Here is a 16,902-nt window from a genome sequence, read left to right as displayed (position 1 = left end):
TCTTTCAACCTCCTAATTTTTACTATTTTTACTTCTTGTAATTTTCTAAACACATATACGTGTTTGTTTTTATGCATTCTACTGTCCTCCCACATACTTGTCTCCCCTAAATTACCTCCTGTCTATTCCCCTGCTACTAACTCTCTTGATTAGAGTTCTCCTCCAAATTTCCTAAGTTTTATTAATCCATTGCCCTCACATCTTTTGCCCTTAACATAAAGTCAGATACCTGACCTCTAGTTCTCTGTCCACCACCAGAAGAAAGTGTACATCTTCTATGAAACTACTGATTATATTTTAAATTGTAATTGAATCTAGAATTACTAGACATTGAAACTAACTATGAATGTCTTAATAGCAGTAATTTACACATAGGTGATGTATTGTTTATTTTGGGAATGTCAACATTGTCTCTCCCCACAAAGAAGGGATCTTGGAATATACAAGAGCACTACAAATCTATAGGGTAAAAAGAATAACACACCAGTCCCACAGAGCAGGAATGAAATACCAGCAACATGAAAAGACAAGGGAAGAAAATACCACAAACAATTGAAGACAATGCATCATTAGAAGAATAATTAGAAACAGCAGAAATAGTGACAGAGAAAGATTTCAGGATTTACATTATTCAGATGTTTTGGAATCTCAGAAAAGACATTAGACAACAAATACAGATAGTGAAAGATCACTTTGACAATGAGCTACATAAACAAATCCAAGAAACAATGACCTCTACAGGGAGATTGAGGATTGAGGATATATATATATATATATATATATATATATATATATATATATATATATATATATATACAGAATTACTTGAAATGAAAGAAATATGAACCAAATTAAAAACACAAATGAAATTAATTTATAAGGCAAAGCCCCATCTTTATAGTCTTTAACTAAACTGTAAGTACCAAAAATTTAAGTTGCTACCTATTGATGACAGAAATTTTTGAACGTTAAGATTTTAATAGGGCTGAGCATGGTGGTCCACAATTGTAATCTCAGTGACTCTGAAGGCTGAGGTAGAAGGATTGCAAGTTCAAGATCAGCCTCAGCAATTTAGTGAGACCCTGTCTCTGAAAGAGGAATTGGGGAGGTAGCTCAATGGTAAAACACTCCTCAGTTTAATCCCCAGTACCCAAAAAAAAAAAAAAAAAAAAAAAAATTAATGGACATGCAAATAAAATAAAATCCATTTCAAGGAAAAATATCTGGCTAATAACTTGACTCCTGATAGGATCAGCTAATTACCAAATAGCTAAGATAATGCTCTCTTGTTTTTGCAAGTAGAATACTGGAAGCTGTATCACATCAACATGGAGATGCACTTGGATGATTGTGTAACCTTGAGAAAGTCTCTTACTCTTGTTGGTAGTTTCCTATCTTAGAAACAGGTTTTTATCTGTGGTTTTCATACTACTACTTCAGCAATGGAATCCTTTTTTTCAAGTAAAAAATCTTAGAACCCTTATATACATATGCATGCACACATTCTAGCCCACTATATTTCATATTTTCTTTTTTTCATTAATATAAATTTCCTTATATAAATTTTATGTACAATAATTACTAAACATTAGGTTAACCAATGAAAACACATAGTAATGCATTGGTAATACATATATTAAAATTTGGTAACAAATTTGTAAAAAAAAAAAAAACCACAAATGAGAGCATCACCAGCAGAGAATACAACTTAGAAGATAGGACATCACGAAGACAAAGTATATTATCTTGAAAAGAATGTAGACAGCACAGCAAAAATGATAAGAAACCATGTGCAGAAAACCCAAGAAATATGGCATAGCATAAAAAGTCTAAATTTAAGAGTCATTGGGATAGAGGAAGGCACAGAGTTCGAAACCAAAGGAATGTGCAAGCTATTCAATGAAATAATATCAGAAATACTTCCAGACATGAAGGATGAAATGGAAATCCAAATCCAAGAAGCCTGCAGGACACTGAATGTGCAAAATCACAACAGACCCATACCAAGACACATTATAATGAAAATTCTCAATATACAGAAATAGGAGAGAATTTTAAGAGCCACAAGAGAAGTGAATCAGATTACACATAGGGGTAAACCGATTAGGTTAACAGCAGATTTTTCAACATATTCCCTGAGAACTAGAAGATCCTGGAACAACATATTTCAAACTGGAAAGATAATGGGTTCCAACCAAGAATCTTGTATCAGGGAGAGAAATGAATTACAGTAGATGGGGTAGAAAGAGAAGATGGGAGCTAAACTGTGGAGCCAACCTAGATGTCCTTCAGTGGATGAATGGACAAAAAAAAATGTGGCATTTATACACAATGTAATACTACTCAGCATGATAAAAGAACAAAATCATGGCATTTGCAGGTAAATGGATGGTGTTGGAGAAGATAATGCTAAATGAAGTCAGCCAATTCCTAAAAAACAATGCCAAATATTTTCTCTGCTATAAGTGGGGTGACTTATAGTTGAGTTGGGAGGAACAGCATGGGAGGATGAGATTAATTCTAGGGAGGGGTGGGAGGGAAAGAGAGGAGGAAGGGGATTAGCGAGGATGGTGGAATGTGTTGGACATCATTGTACAAAGTACATATATGAAGATTTGAAATGGGTGTCAACATACCCTATATACAAACAGAGATATGAAAAATTGCGGTATATATGTGTATTAAGAATTGTAATGCAAAAAATAGAACATATATACTGGCATAAACTGAAGTGAACATACTTTATATCCAGAGATAAAAGAAATTGTGCTCTGTATGTGTAATAAGAATTGAAATGCATTCCAGTGTTGTCATGTATTTAAAAAAATTAAATGAATTTTGAAAAAAGAAATAGCTTCACTAAATACAAGAGAGTCTACTTTGGATTCTATTTTATTCTGTTGATTTGCATGTCTCTTCCTAGGCCAAAAGCACACTGGCTTGAATCCTGTAGCTCTACAGTGAGTTGTAAAGTCAAGCAGTCTAGATTCTCTAAAATTTCTTTGGCTCTCCAATATCTTTAACATTTTCATATAAACTTTAGAATCAACTTGTTAATTTCTGTATAAAAACATGCAGGGTTCTTCCAAAATCCTATGTACTCAGCAATAAAAGAGAATAAAATCATGGCATTTTCAGATAAACGCATGGTGTGGGAGAAGATAATGCTCTGTGAATCTAGGCAAGCCCAAAGAAACAAATGCCAAATGTTCTCTCTGATATAAGGAGGCTGACTCATAGTGGGGTAGGGAGGGGGAACAAGGGAGGACTCTGAAACAGAGGGATGCGAGGGGAAGGGAGAGAACATGGGGTTAGAAATGATGGTGGAATGAGAAGGTCATCATTATGCCAAATACATGTATGAAGACACGAATTGGTATGAATATACTTTGCATATGACCAGAGATGTGAACTATTGTGCTCTACATGTGTAATATGAATTGTAATACATTCCACTGTCATAAGTAAATAAAAAAAGAAAAAAATGTGTGTTTTATAAGAGATCAATAAATGAGATGCTTTTTTATGTTAGAAATTCAAAATAATAGCTTTTTGTAATATATAAGTAATCTCAAAGTCTAAAAATTATTCCATGTACAATATCATGTGGTATATGTTTTTGTCATTTTACCCTTCTTACATACTAACATTTCTGTTGTAAGGACCCAGATCCCTTGGAACATTTCAGCAATCATTAATGGCAAAAGCAGCTGCCACCCATAAATTCAGAAAATGGAGATATCCAGCAAGATGTAGATACTGTGAACACATTGTCATATTTCAAGGTCTTAAATGCCAAGAGGTAAGATCTTTTTGGAATCACAATTTTTTCTTTTGCTATATACTTTTTTGTTATGATTTTACTTATTTAGAGATGTGTGTGTCCACACACAAACACACATTTAAATATATATAAATTTGTTGTTTGTACTCCTGGGAACTAAATTTAGGGTCTTGCACATGCCATATTTTTAGAGAGAGAAAAGAGAAAGAGAGAGGGAGAGACACACACACACACACACACACACACACACACAGAGAGAGAGAGAGAGAGAGAGAGAGAGATTTTTAATATTTATTTTTCAGTTTTCGGTGGACACAATATCTTTTTTTAAATTTTATTTTTATGTAGTGCTGAGGATCCAACCCAGCACCCTGCGCACACCAGGGGAGTGCATTACCACTTGAGCCACATCCCCAGCCCATACACTTTTTCTTAAAATTGTGCTTTGAAATGGGCTCTTGCTAGATTGGTCTGGCCTTTAACTTGTGAAATTCCTGTTTCAACCCCTCAAGTAGCTGGAATCATGGGCATATGCCATCACACCTAGCTTGCCAGTACATGTTTAATAAAGTCCCACAGTTTATTTTTGTAGTTTTCTTATTTGTTTTCCTGTTAAATGTAATTCACAAACCACAAATAGTACTTTTTCACTTATTTTTGTCGTTATTAGTCGGCCTGTATTTTGCTTAGTTGTGAATAATTTTAAGGTGAGTCAATCAGTTTTCAAATATCATTTTCTTATAGTGTCTTCTTATCTGCCATAAAAAATGCATGGCAAACTTAACCATCGTTTGCGGACATCGTAAACTTCGGGGGAAAATACACCTATTTGGAGCAGAATTGTCCTGTGTTGCCAAAAAGGAGCCAGATGGCATTCCTTTCATAATCAAAATGTGTACTTCAGAAATCGAAAGGACTGCCTTGAGTTTACAAGTATGTTGTTTACTCTTAAAACTCTAAAAACATAAATGCCTTTGTGATTTGATTTAATGAAAAAGAGATTTTAAGAAAATCAGCACTCTCCATTTGTAATAACTAAATTTATTCACATTTATTTGGAAAATGTTAATTTATTTGACTTCAACTTGTATTTTTTAAATACTAATAAAAATTGAAGTAGATACATCAACTCTGTCTAGATGTCTGCATTTAGCCCTTTGTACTAAAGTGAAATATTGCATTCTGTTTTTCTTTTCTCTTCAAGGGAATCTATAGAGTCAGTGGCAACAAGGCAAAAATCGCAATCCTGTGTCGAGCTCTGGAAAGTGGAAGGCATTTAGTAGATCTGTGCGAATTTTCTTCACACGATATCTGTGAAGTGTTGAAATTTTACTTACAAAAGGTTAAAGTTTTATTCTAAACCTACCATCAAATGCAAAGAGCAAAAATATTTTATATTGAATATTTTTCATTGGTATAGACTATGTCATCACCCCCCTCATTATTCTAAGATTTTATAATGATGTACTTTGATGTGGATATATTTCCATCCAGTATTCTGGCCACTCCATGAGCTCCGTCAGTTGTGAGCACTTTAGTTCTTGGAACTTTTCTTGATTTTTATTGCCATTCTCCCACCCTTGTACTTGAAGCTCTTCTTTGGAGATGTGTGTGTGTACCATACACAAACACACATATAAATATTTATAAATTTGTTATTTGTACTCGTGGGGATTAAAAATTCAGGGTCTTGCACTTGCTTGGCAAGTATACTTGTTCTCCAGTTCCCTTACCTTTTCTTTATTGTTCTTTTTTTCTTCAAAAACTTTCTAAGACATTTCCTTGTCTTTTTCTTCTTGAATAAGTAAATTACTCCATTTGTGAGATCATGTTTTAATATTCAAGAAGTCTGATTTTCTATTCTTTTGATCACATTTTTTAAATGATTATATGATGCTCTTTTATTGTGGATGTTCATAGATTTTTCTCATTAAGGGTTCTTTTCTCTATTTGGCCTCTAACCTCTGTAGAAATACAATGTGACCCTCATATATAACATTAAATTTTCTATAGCAACATAAAAATTAAAAATAAAGTGAAGTGAATTTTAACATATCATTTAACATTTTGAATATCTAGTTTTTCAAATTATGAGGTATTTTGTTTATTTATGTATTTGTATTGCAGCTCTTTTTCTTTGAAATCTGGTATCTATTTTTCATTTAGAACACATCTCAATTTAGATCAGTTGCATTTCCAGTACTCTTTCACCATATCTGACTAGTTGCCAGCATATTGACAGCATCATTTTAGATGCTGGCACTTCATTTTGTTCTTTTTCCACCCATTTTGATTTTTGTCTTTCATGGTGTCTAGTTACATGAGTTTGGACTTGAAATCACTTTGGAAGCACTTGAACACATCAAGGCTTTTTAAAAACTTTGAACTTTACTATAAAGTGGTCTAGGTGGACTGTTTGGTATATGCCTAACTACATGTCTCTAGTTCCCTGTTCTGGCACTGGTGTGATCCTCCTGGGAAGGCATTTTTTCTAATTGTAGATGAACACAATACTTTTAATTAATTTATTTATTTTTATGTGGTGCTGAGGATCCAACCTAGTGCCTCACACATGCCAGATGAGTGCCCTACCATGAGGCACAACCCCAGTCCCCCAGGAAAGGGTTTTTTCCTTGCCTAGAGATGCAGTACCAATACTGTGGAAGCCAGGGTTACTAAGACTGTAGGATCTGGGCTTTCAGTGTGCATATAGCCAACATATCCCCGTTTGAAAACAGTTACCTCTCTGTTCCTTATGTTTGGCATTGCCTCGATTCAGAGAGCCTCTGTATCCCATTGCCCAGAGAAAAATTTTCCAGAGTTTTAGAAAGGAGATTGCCCTAGTACATGGAGTGGAGACAGGATTCTATAGAGAGCTAAGCTTTCTCAGCTGGCCCACCTGCAACCTAAGCCAAGATCAGAGGACCTGGTAGTGATTGTCCACATCCCTTTAGGATTCTGAAAATCATGTTGAGTGACAAAGAGTCAGTTCTCTTGGAAATGCTGCATCAGGACTTATTCATCTGCTCTTCTACTTGTGAATTGTTGCTTTTTGTTTTCTCTATTTTCCTAGTCCTTATGAGCCTACTGTATTTTAGTGGAATTGCAGGAGGGAAAGAAATTAAGTATAAATTGCTGGGTCTACAATGTTAGCCCAGGAAAGCATTGATAACCCTTTAATCACATTCTACAGATTCCTCAACTGAGAAATGGAGGTTGATACCTTTGAATGACTGGAAGTCTCATAATGTGTCATCCTTAACCTTGTTTAGTCAGTCAGGGAAAGGAGATGAATTGGGTCCAATACAATAAACTTGCATTCTGTTGAGGAATTTTATATGTCTAAGACTTTCATTTGGCAAAGTGTGCTCAATTCTTGCAATAGTGTTAGAGAGTAGCCTTTATCTGACTCATTGACCTAAAGCTCCAAGAGGTGATGTGACTTGCTTCAGATCCCAGAGTGGTTGAAGATAGAAACTGATCACAGGGCAACACCTTAACTTCCCACAGATATTATAGGACATCAGGTAGCCAACGATTCACTGAATTTTTTATTGTAGGTCAGTAGAAACATTAAAATTCATTTTGGCAGTGGATATTTGTTGTAAGAACTTCTTTTGACCTATTCATGGCAAATCAGCCTGTTTGAAAGTTTCATGAGATGTTGACAGTATGTTTTTGTAGGTCTATTATCTTGTGCTGATCTTCATTCTTGCCTAAGTAAAATCTGTGCCCTTTAGCACTTTGATATTTTTACCCCTTACTCATAAAATCCATGGGTTTCTGATTCATTTTATAGATTCTGTTCACTATTCTATGTTTGTTCCAGTAAAACAGCTGAAGATTATATATTTGGGGGGCAGATGTGAATAGAAGAGTTTTAAAATCCCATAATGAAGCTTAAAGCTTAAACTTCATTTAAAGTTTAGAATTTCACTCATTATCCATTAATTTGTTATTAACATAAATATAATTTATAGTCAAGATTTTGGTTTGCTTTCTAAGTCACTTCTCTACCAAACATATATATTATATTTTATGGGCAGGGATGAAGCTCAGTACTAGAGTGCTTGCATAGCATGCTTGAGGTCCTAGGTTCAATCCCCAATACTGAAAATGATATCAATAAATACAGATTGACTTTAGAAAATTTTGTTAATCTAAAGGGGACATGCTAAATTATTTGAGTCTCACTTATAGTTGAATTTAACAAAGAAAACAGGCAGAAGATTTTTTCAAAATATTTATTTTTTGGTTGTAGCGGGATGCAATACCTTTATTTTATTTATTATTTTTTATGTAGTGCTGAGGATCAAACCCAGGCCCCTGCATGTGCTAGGCAAACACTCTACCTCTGAGCCACAACCTCAGCCCAAAGGTATTTTTAATATAATTTTGTTTCTTTAGCTACCAGAACCATTGGTTTTATTCCAATGGTACCAGGAATTTATGCAGCTTGCAAATGTCATCCAACAAATTAACCAAGAACAGGACACCAAAAGGGACAACTCTGAAGACAACACATCTCCAAATATGTGTACAGATATCAACCAAATTTTTCTCAAAACCAAGGACCTTGTAAGAAAATTGCCACCGTTCAATTTTAACACTCTACATTACCTTATCATCCATCTTAAGAGGTAAGAATTTTTATACCATCTTAGCCATTTTTAATTCAACAGGGCAATAGTATTCAGTACATTTATATTGTTATGATTTTCAAAATGATTTTTAGGATGTTTTTATTATGTGTTGGGAAAGGGAGACATTGAATACATGTTCATGCAGCAAACATGGTTCCCTCAGATGCTTCCTGTGTGCCAGGCTCTGGCTGGGGAAACTAGGGTGGAAATATAGGGTTTCTGCTATTTGTGGGCTTATCCTCTTGGGGTACAGGTCTGTATATAACCACAGTTCACCATCATCCTTTTTCTAGTAGCTGTGCACAGCTTGTAGGCATGCAGAGGAAGTTTTGGGGGTAGGAATAGAGCAGAAGAGGCAAAAGGCCTTGTGTCTGATTTTAAGAACTGAGTGGTGATTTGGTATTGAATGTGCAGAAGAGCATATGAGGCAGAGAGAAATGACATGGAGACACAAGAAAGCATTTTGCATTTAGAAAATTTGATTTCATTAGGCTACAATATAGCAAGCAGTAGCAGGAACTGTGCTACCCTTCCTAGAGACTTGATAAAAAATCTTACCTACCTGGCAGATTAGTTGACCAAGGTGTTTCTATGCCCACTAAAGAACTTGGAATCAGGAATTTCACATATTCAGATTTGCCTGCTAGACCTTTCTGACAGTAATTAAGATCTCCTTTTTTAATTTTTTTTAAATTTATTTTTTGTGGCTGGAATTGTGGCTCAGCAGTAGAGATTGTGCAAGGCCCTGGGTTCGAACCTCAGTCCCACATACAAATAAATAAATAAAATAAAAATTTTAAAAAATTTATTAGTTCAAATCAGTTATACATGACAGCAGAATGCTTTTCAATCCATTGTACACAAATGGAGCACAAATTTTCATTTCTCTGTACATGATGTAGAATCATACCACATGTGCCGTCATACATGTACTTAGGGTAATGATGTTTGTCTCATTCCACCATCTTTCCTACCCCATACCCCTCCTCTTCCTTCCCTCTCCTGAGCCCAATCAATGTTCCTCCATCCCCAGGAACCCAATTATGTATCAACATTTATTTATCAGAGAGAATTTTGGCCTTTGATTTTGGGGGATTGGCTTACTTCATGATATTCACCAACTCCATCCATTTACCTATAAATGCCATTATTTTATTCCCTTGTAATGCTGAGTAATAGTCCATTGTGTATATATACCACAGTTTTTTTAACTATTCATATCTTGAAGGGCTTCAAATTATTCCATGAAATAGAAAAGGAGGAAACCCTTCCAAACTCATTCTGTGAAGCTAGTATCATCCTGATACCCAAACCAGCCAGAGACACATCAAGGAAAGAAAATTTCAGACCCATAACTACACGATGAACATAGATGCAAAAATTCTCAATAAAATTCTGGCAAACCACATACAAAAACATATGAAAAAAAAAAACAATGCACCATGATCAAGTTGTGTATTCCAGGGATGCAAGGTTGGTTCAACATACAGAAATCAATAAATGTAATTCATCACATCAATAAACCTAAAGAGAAGAAACCTATGATTATATCAATTGATGCAGAGAAAGCATTTGACAAAATACAGTACCTTTTCATGTTCAAACTATTAGAAAAACTAGGGGTAGTAGGAATATACCTCAACATAGTAAAAGCTCTCTATTTTAAACCTAAGGCTAACATCATTCTAAATGAAGAAAAATTGGAAGCATTCCATCTAAAAATTGTTCAACATAATCCTTGCCACTCTAGCCAGAGCAATTAGGTGAAAGAAATTCAAGGGAATACAAATAGGAAAAGAAGAACTTAAATTACCATTTTTGCCAACGACATATTTTATACTTGGAGGATCCAAAAAACTCCACCAGAAAACTTCTAAAATAATAAATGAATTTGGCAAAGTAGCAGGATATAAAATTAATACCCATAAATCAAATGCATTTCTATACATCAGTGGTGAATCCTCTGAAAGACAAATAGCAAAGCTACCCCATTCACTATATATATATATATATATATATATATATATATATATATATATATATATATATATATATATATAATCACAGCTTCTTTACCCATAGATGAATCTAGTATCATCCTGATAGCTAAACCAGGCAGAGACAGATTTCTTTGGATAGTCATAGAAATATCAAGCTGAGAGTGTTTGAAGTAAAACCAGAACATTGATAGTGGCAATAGAACAGAGAGGTGTTCAGGAGAGAGAACCATCCAGGCTAGAAAACTAGCTGTGGGCAGCTGGGAGTGTGGCTAGTGATAGAACACTTGCCTAGCACATGTGAGACACTGGGTTTGATACTCAGCACTGCATAAAAACAAATAAATAAAATAAAGGTATTGTGTCCATCTCTAGGTAAAAATTATTTTTTTAAAAAAGAAAACTAACTGGGCAGTGAGAGAGAAAATGACAGTGCTGTTTCAGTTTCCAGTTCTTATACTGGAACGGGGAGTATATCCCACATACAATGATGGAGCAATTTTTAGAGGTGTTTTTCTTCCTTCTGCTACTGAGTTCAGTAGTTCCTTCTACTTACATGCATTTTATCCTAATATAGTACTCTGAAACTCAGTTTGGTGTGTGGTAAGTATCATAATGAAACAAAGGATTCTTTCCCTGGACCCACCAAACTTGACCCTTGACAAACGTTTTGTAGTCATCTATAGCCCGAGTTTTCTCCAACCTTCTCAAGTCATAGTAAACTAACATTAAAGACATCTATTAGGCAAATCTCATACACTTTATGTGTTCTTCTTTTCAGGGTTGCAGACCATTCTGAAGAAAACCTGATGAACTCAAAAAACTTGGGGGTGGTATTTGGACCCTGTGTCATGAGGCCCAGGCCTACAACCACTCCTGGTACCATCTCCTCCTCTCTTGTTGCATATGCCAATCAGGCCCTGTTGGTCGAATTCCTCATTACCAATGCAGAGATGATCTTTGATGGGTCCCTAGAGCCACAAAATGTTTCATCTAGTACTGACGTTGTTGCACCTCGGGTGGATAAAAGCCCTCCTTGCAAACCCGTAATATCAACAGAACATTCCACAAAGTCACAATATTTTTCTATGAAGCAAGTGAGTTTTGACCATTACAGAATTGCATTAAATTTGTGATGTTTATGTTAACAAGTTAATAGTCTTTGAACTGTTTGTTTTGAGATGTGTTTTGCTTTTAGTTTAAAACTTTTCTTGTTTCAATAGGATATTCACACTGCAGATATTGAAATTAAAAATTATGAATTGGCTACATCATTTGAGGAATCAGAACGCAAGCAAAATGCATTGGAAAAATGGGATGCATGTCTCATTGGTGAGTGGTCATGTAACATATATCCTTGCATATTTCAAACCTTGCCAAGAAGTCGTGATTAAAAACCAAGGTGAGGGCTGGGCTTGTAGCTCAGTGGTAAAACGCTTGCCTCGGCATGTGTGCGGCCATGAGTTGGATCCTCAGTACCATATAAAACAAATAAATAAAGATAAAAATATTGTGTCCATCTACAATACTCATCCTTTAAAAAAAAACAAGGGGTATTAAGTTGAGGTAAGTTCAAACTTCAAGGTTTTATTAGTTAACTTTTCTAGCCATTGAGAAAGTTTAGTGAATGTCATTTAAATGAATATCATGCTTTGTTTCTCTCTTGTAAAAAGATATCTTGAAATTCATAAATTATTTTTGTTCTCTTTCTGAGATTTGTTTTCACCTTCACTTCTTTGTCATCAATTAAAGTCAAAACAGAAAAAAGCTGGACTCCTGAAACTCAAAAAAAAAAAAAAAAAAAAAAGACTCCTAAAGTTTTTTGATGTCCCTTTACCTGTGGCCTAACTTTAGCACATTAAGCACACATGTCTTCCATTTTCTTGGCTCCAGTCTTTTTGTTCACTGTTTTTAATCGTTTTATTTCAGTGTATCATTTCTGGTAAGGGGGTTGAAAACCTTCCATTCCTTACTGCTCTAGTAGAGCTTAATCTGAATTTTTCAATATATAGTCATAAATGTTAAATTTGATATATAAAATTAATGAAATATCAATAAGTGTAGCCTGAGAAAGTCTGAAAACAAAGAGTCCATTTCCTCTCTGCAAAGAAAAACACTGGACTCACTGATTCCATTTATCTGATTTGATCTTATCAGCACTTCTGTGCTATGAACCTTGGCCTCATTTAAGCCATAGTTAACAGTCTCAGGAAGGTAAATAATGCCAAGGGTCATGTCCTTAAATTATTGTTGATTCAGGATTTGAACCTCATCCTGTCTCATTCCTAAATGTAACCTTGTTTTGCTGTCCAATGAAATTGGATTCCCAGCTAGGTATAGTAATAACAATAAATAATTTTAAAATATTTGAAATTTTCATTACATACCAGGTAATTCTGAACCTTTTTTTTAGAAGATCATTAACAACGCATGCCAACATATCTACACATAGGAGTTTGTCTTGACAGAAGAAGGCAGGTAGGGCTAGTGCATTAGGCTTGCCCAGGGCAGAACTGGAGCAGGAGCTGAGACAGCACCCAGGCAGCTAGAAGTGGTGCTAGAAGTTCTGCAGGACTGTAAATATGTTTTGGTGGTTGCCATCCAACCACAATGGCTCAGCTCCCTTCTATCAATGTGGAGAAGGGCCCAGGACAGCAAATCACATGAGCACTGCCTGAGAACCAGGGAAGAGAGGCCAGCAGCCTCAGGTGAGGAAGGAGGTCAGATGAGATGATGACCTGCGATCATCATCAAGTGATGCTGCTGTGCACCTGTCTTCAAACCACTGCCCAAGGATGTGGGAGAAGGACCAGGTGGCAGGGATGAGGACTGTGGGCTATGAACAGGGCTGTTGGAAAGCCATCAGACCAGTGGCAAGGCACACAATTGTCTGATGTTTCTCAGCAGGGAGAAGAGGATCATGGCCAGAGGGCTGCACCTTTCTAGTAACAGGAGCTTCTAAGGCACATGCAGCAAAGACAGAGTGGGAGATGCTAGGGTTGTAGGTGAGAAAACAGGGACCTTGGGACCAGACTAGAGGAGAAAGAGAAGGAGGTAAGTCTGGAGTCTCCAGAACCAGTAGCACAATGGCAATTCTAACAGCTCTTCAACCTTCCTTTGTGTAGAGGATGTTGCCATGTATTAGTGGATCAGCTGGGAAAGCATCCAAGTCCTCTCTGGTGTGTTGCCCTCAGTATGGACAGAATGTAGCTGGAAAGCAGATTAAGTGACAGGCAAAGTCCTTGGGATTCAGGTCATGGAGTTTGTTGGTGTACAGAATAGTGTTACTGTTCTAGAGTCACCATTGTCTGCCTGTTGAAATCAGGAAAGTCTTAACACAGAAAATATTCATTCATGGGTAGTATATTAAAACAAGTTACTACAGGAAGGTTTTTTTTTTAATTTTATGTGCTTTGTGACTATTTATACTATTAAGATAAATTTTAAAAAGTAATGCTTTAATTAAAAATGTGCCTTTAATATTGTATGGATTTTTAATTCCTCTGCATAGATGACTGAGAAAATACTGTTGAAAAAATATGTAAGTCTCTGTTGTTTGAGAGAATGCCCATTCATAATAACCACACTTCCTTATTAACCAAGCTTCATGAAGTTAAAAAAAAAATCTCTTCTTTTTCAGATCACAAAGAACTTGAATCATCATCACAAAAGATGGACAATATGTGTAAAACCACGAAACCACTTAGTCTGAAATCTGATGTGACAACAAATGATATACAGAGGCCTATGCCAAGCACCAAGATCAGATGTTGCTGTTTGCCTGTAGATAGGTTCCATCTTGCAAGCTCTCCTAATGAGAAAAACAGGAGAAATGTGGGAAATGTCAATTCAGACAAGTTTTGCCAGAATCTTACCTTTGAAGGACTTAATATAAAAGACACCTCTACTACTGTTGGCTCCCAAATTAATGGTTTTGATCAGCAGATTTCAGAAAAAACTCAGGAACAACAATGTGAACTAAAGAACTTAACTGGCATGAGTGCAGTGATTGTGCCAAGTGTACTCCAGGAAAAAGTGACAATGAGCATCAATGATAGTGGTGATCATTCCAACGGTGCCACACAGCCCAACACACCAGCCAGTTCAGCAAGAGAGGCACCAGTGAGACTGTCTTCTCATTCTCACCGTCTTGCTCCTGCAAGAGCACCCAGAATACTGCAGCCCCATCTCGGGACAACATTTTACAAACCACCTATCCTGACCAGCAAAGTCAGGGGGACTGAGGAGAGACCAGCTTCACCTTCAGCAACAGTGCCTCCTAGCACAGCTCTTACTCCCCTGAGTCATGTGGAGAAATCTGTTCCAGAGGCAGACAGCACATCAGCTTATGCTTTGAAACCAGCTGCTGAGCCTAAAGAGAACTGTGAGGAGGTTGGCCTGCCTGACATGAATCCAATGTGCCAGGGACTCAGGCTAAAACAAATGGAAGAGGTACAAGACCTTGAATTTGAAATGCCACAGTTTGTGTAGGTTGTCAAAATTCAGTTTTTCTTTTTCTTGTTTCGTTTTATTATTGTGTTTATTTTATGAAAGAATGTTGTAACAGAACCACTTTTGTATAGGATTTTCAAAGTTTATATTTTGCCTTTTGGCCTTGTATTGTGTTTGCTAGTCATATAGAATGATAGTGTTTTAGTCATATAGAATGATAGTGCCTCACTGGTATTGTCTTTAAATTCTGTGTTTTTGAAGTTTTGCATAAAATAAGTATTATAATTTAAAATTTAAAATAATTTTCTCTATAAAATGATTCATGTAAATGCATCTTTAATGTATAATATTGTTCTCAACAAAGAGGGGCAGTAGGGAAAAATGAGCTTTATTTTGGAGCAAACCTGGTGCTGACTCATAAAATGCTTCTGAATGCAAGTGCCTGAAAAATCTTGATTGGGTATGAATATATTTTTTTCCCACATAATGTTCTAGTGCATCTTTGACCACTTGTGTTGTTATAGCATGTGTGGATTCATTGGCAATTCACTTAACTTTTTAAATATTTACATAGTGGCGTAAAAGCTTGTGAATTTGTGTTTACTAGAATTCTACTTGTCAATTTTTACATATGGTAATTAATACAATTGTAGAAAGAAAATGCACTTCAATACTAAAAAGTTTGAGACATTGGCAGAGACAACACAGACAAACAGAGTTGAGGCATCTTGAGTTTAAGAGACCTGTAACCTCACTGCTGTCAGCTTCAGCCTATTGCTGGATTGCCTGCGACTTCTGGCTGTCTGCTGACGAGAGCAAGTGGCCAACAGCTAGGGCAAGATAAAGCTCTCTCTGGTGGCTGTGGTTCTGCTGCTGCTCTGCGCAGCATGGCTGAGCAGGATGACAAGAAAAGGACATGGGTACCATGGTCGTCATCGACCTGGGGACCACTTACTCCTGCTTCAGGGCGTTCAAGAATGGCCAGTGGAGATCATCTCCAATGATCAGGGAAAGTGCATCAGGCCTTATTATGTGGCCTTCACCCCTGAAGAAGAACATCTGATCCTCGATACAGTCAAGAATCAGCTCAGAACACTGTGGTACCCACCAAGAAGTCTCAGATCTTTTCTACAGCTTCTGATAATCAACCTACTGTTGCAATCAAGGTCTATGAAGGTAAAGGACCCCTGAAAAAAGACAACCACCTTCTGGGTACATTTGATCTCACTGGAATTCCTCCTGTGGGGTCCCCCAGATTGAAGTCACTTTTGAGATAGATGTGAATGTTATTTTTGGGGGCGACAGCTGAAGACAAAGGTAAAGAGAACAAAAATAAGATTACAATTACCAATGACCAAAATTGCCTGACACCTGAAGAAATTGAAAAGATGGTTAATGATGTTGAGAAGCTTGCTGAGGAAGACAAAAGATGCAAGGAGTGCCTTGATACTAGGAATGACTTGGAAAGCTATGCCTACTCTCTAAAGTATCAGATTGGAGATAAAGAAAAGTTGGGAGGCAAACTTTCCTCTGAAAATAAGGAGACCATGGAAAAAGCTGTAGAGGAAAAGATTGAATGGCTGGAAAGCCACCAAGAAGATGACATTGAAGACTTCAAAACTAAAAAGGAACTAGAAGAAATTGTTCAGCCAATTATCAGCAAATTCTATGGAAGTGTAGGCCCTCCCCCAACTGGTGAAGAGGCTACAGCAGAAAGAGACGAGTTGAAGACACTGATCTGCTAGTGCTGTAATATTGTAAATACTGGTCTCAGAACTTTCCTTAGGAGAAAACCAAGAGAACTTAAGTCTCAAATGTAATTGGAATCTTCACCTCAGAGTGGAGTTGAAAATGCTATAGCCCAAGTGGCTGTTTACTGCTTTCCATTAGCAGTTGCTCACATGTTTTGGGGAAGAGAGAGAGGAGGAATTGGCTATCTTAAAAAACTGGATATAAAAATGTGGGTAGGATGTGTGTTCACCTCAGAAATGTTCTATTTAACGATTGGGTCATGCACATCTGCTAT

The 16,902-nt window shown here is 36.4% G+C and overlaps 1 protein-coding gene across 1 annotated transcript in view; it reads left to right on the top strand.

Annotated features, from left to right (window-relative positions):
• Nucleotides 1-16,621, top strand: part of LOC143404333 (rho GTPase-activating protein 29-like) — a 66,184-nt gene extending 49,563 nt beyond the window's left edge. Inside the window, exons 2-8 of the mRNA XM_077110065.1 lie at nt 3,670-3,802; nt 4,529-4,717; nt 4,989-5,126; nt 8,192-8,424; nt 11,206-11,521; nt 11,648-11,756; nt 16,254-16,621. Of these exons, the coding sequence (XP_076966180.1) occupies nt 3,670-3,802; nt 4,529-4,717; nt 4,989-5,126; nt 8,192-8,424; nt 11,206-11,521; nt 11,648-11,756; nt 16,254-16,621 (1,486 nt within the window). The remainder of the gene's footprint in view (nt 1-3,669; nt 3,803-4,528; nt 4,718-4,988; nt 5,127-8,191; nt 8,425-11,205; nt 11,522-11,647; nt 11,757-16,253) is intronic.
• The last annotated feature ends 281 nt before the right edge of the window (nt 16,622-16,902 follow it).

The sequence above is a fragment of the Callospermophilus lateralis genome, chromosome 7, assembly GCF_048772815.1.
Source record: "Callospermophilus lateralis isolate mCalLat2 chromosome 7, mCalLat2.hap1, whole genome shotgun sequence".
NCBI classification, from domain to species: domain Eukaryota; kingdom Metazoa; phylum Chordata; class Mammalia; order Rodentia; family Sciuridae; genus Callospermophilus; species Callospermophilus lateralis.
The sequence above is the reverse complement of the archived record's forward strand: the minus strand, read 5'-3'. Positions and strand labels throughout refer to the sequence as shown.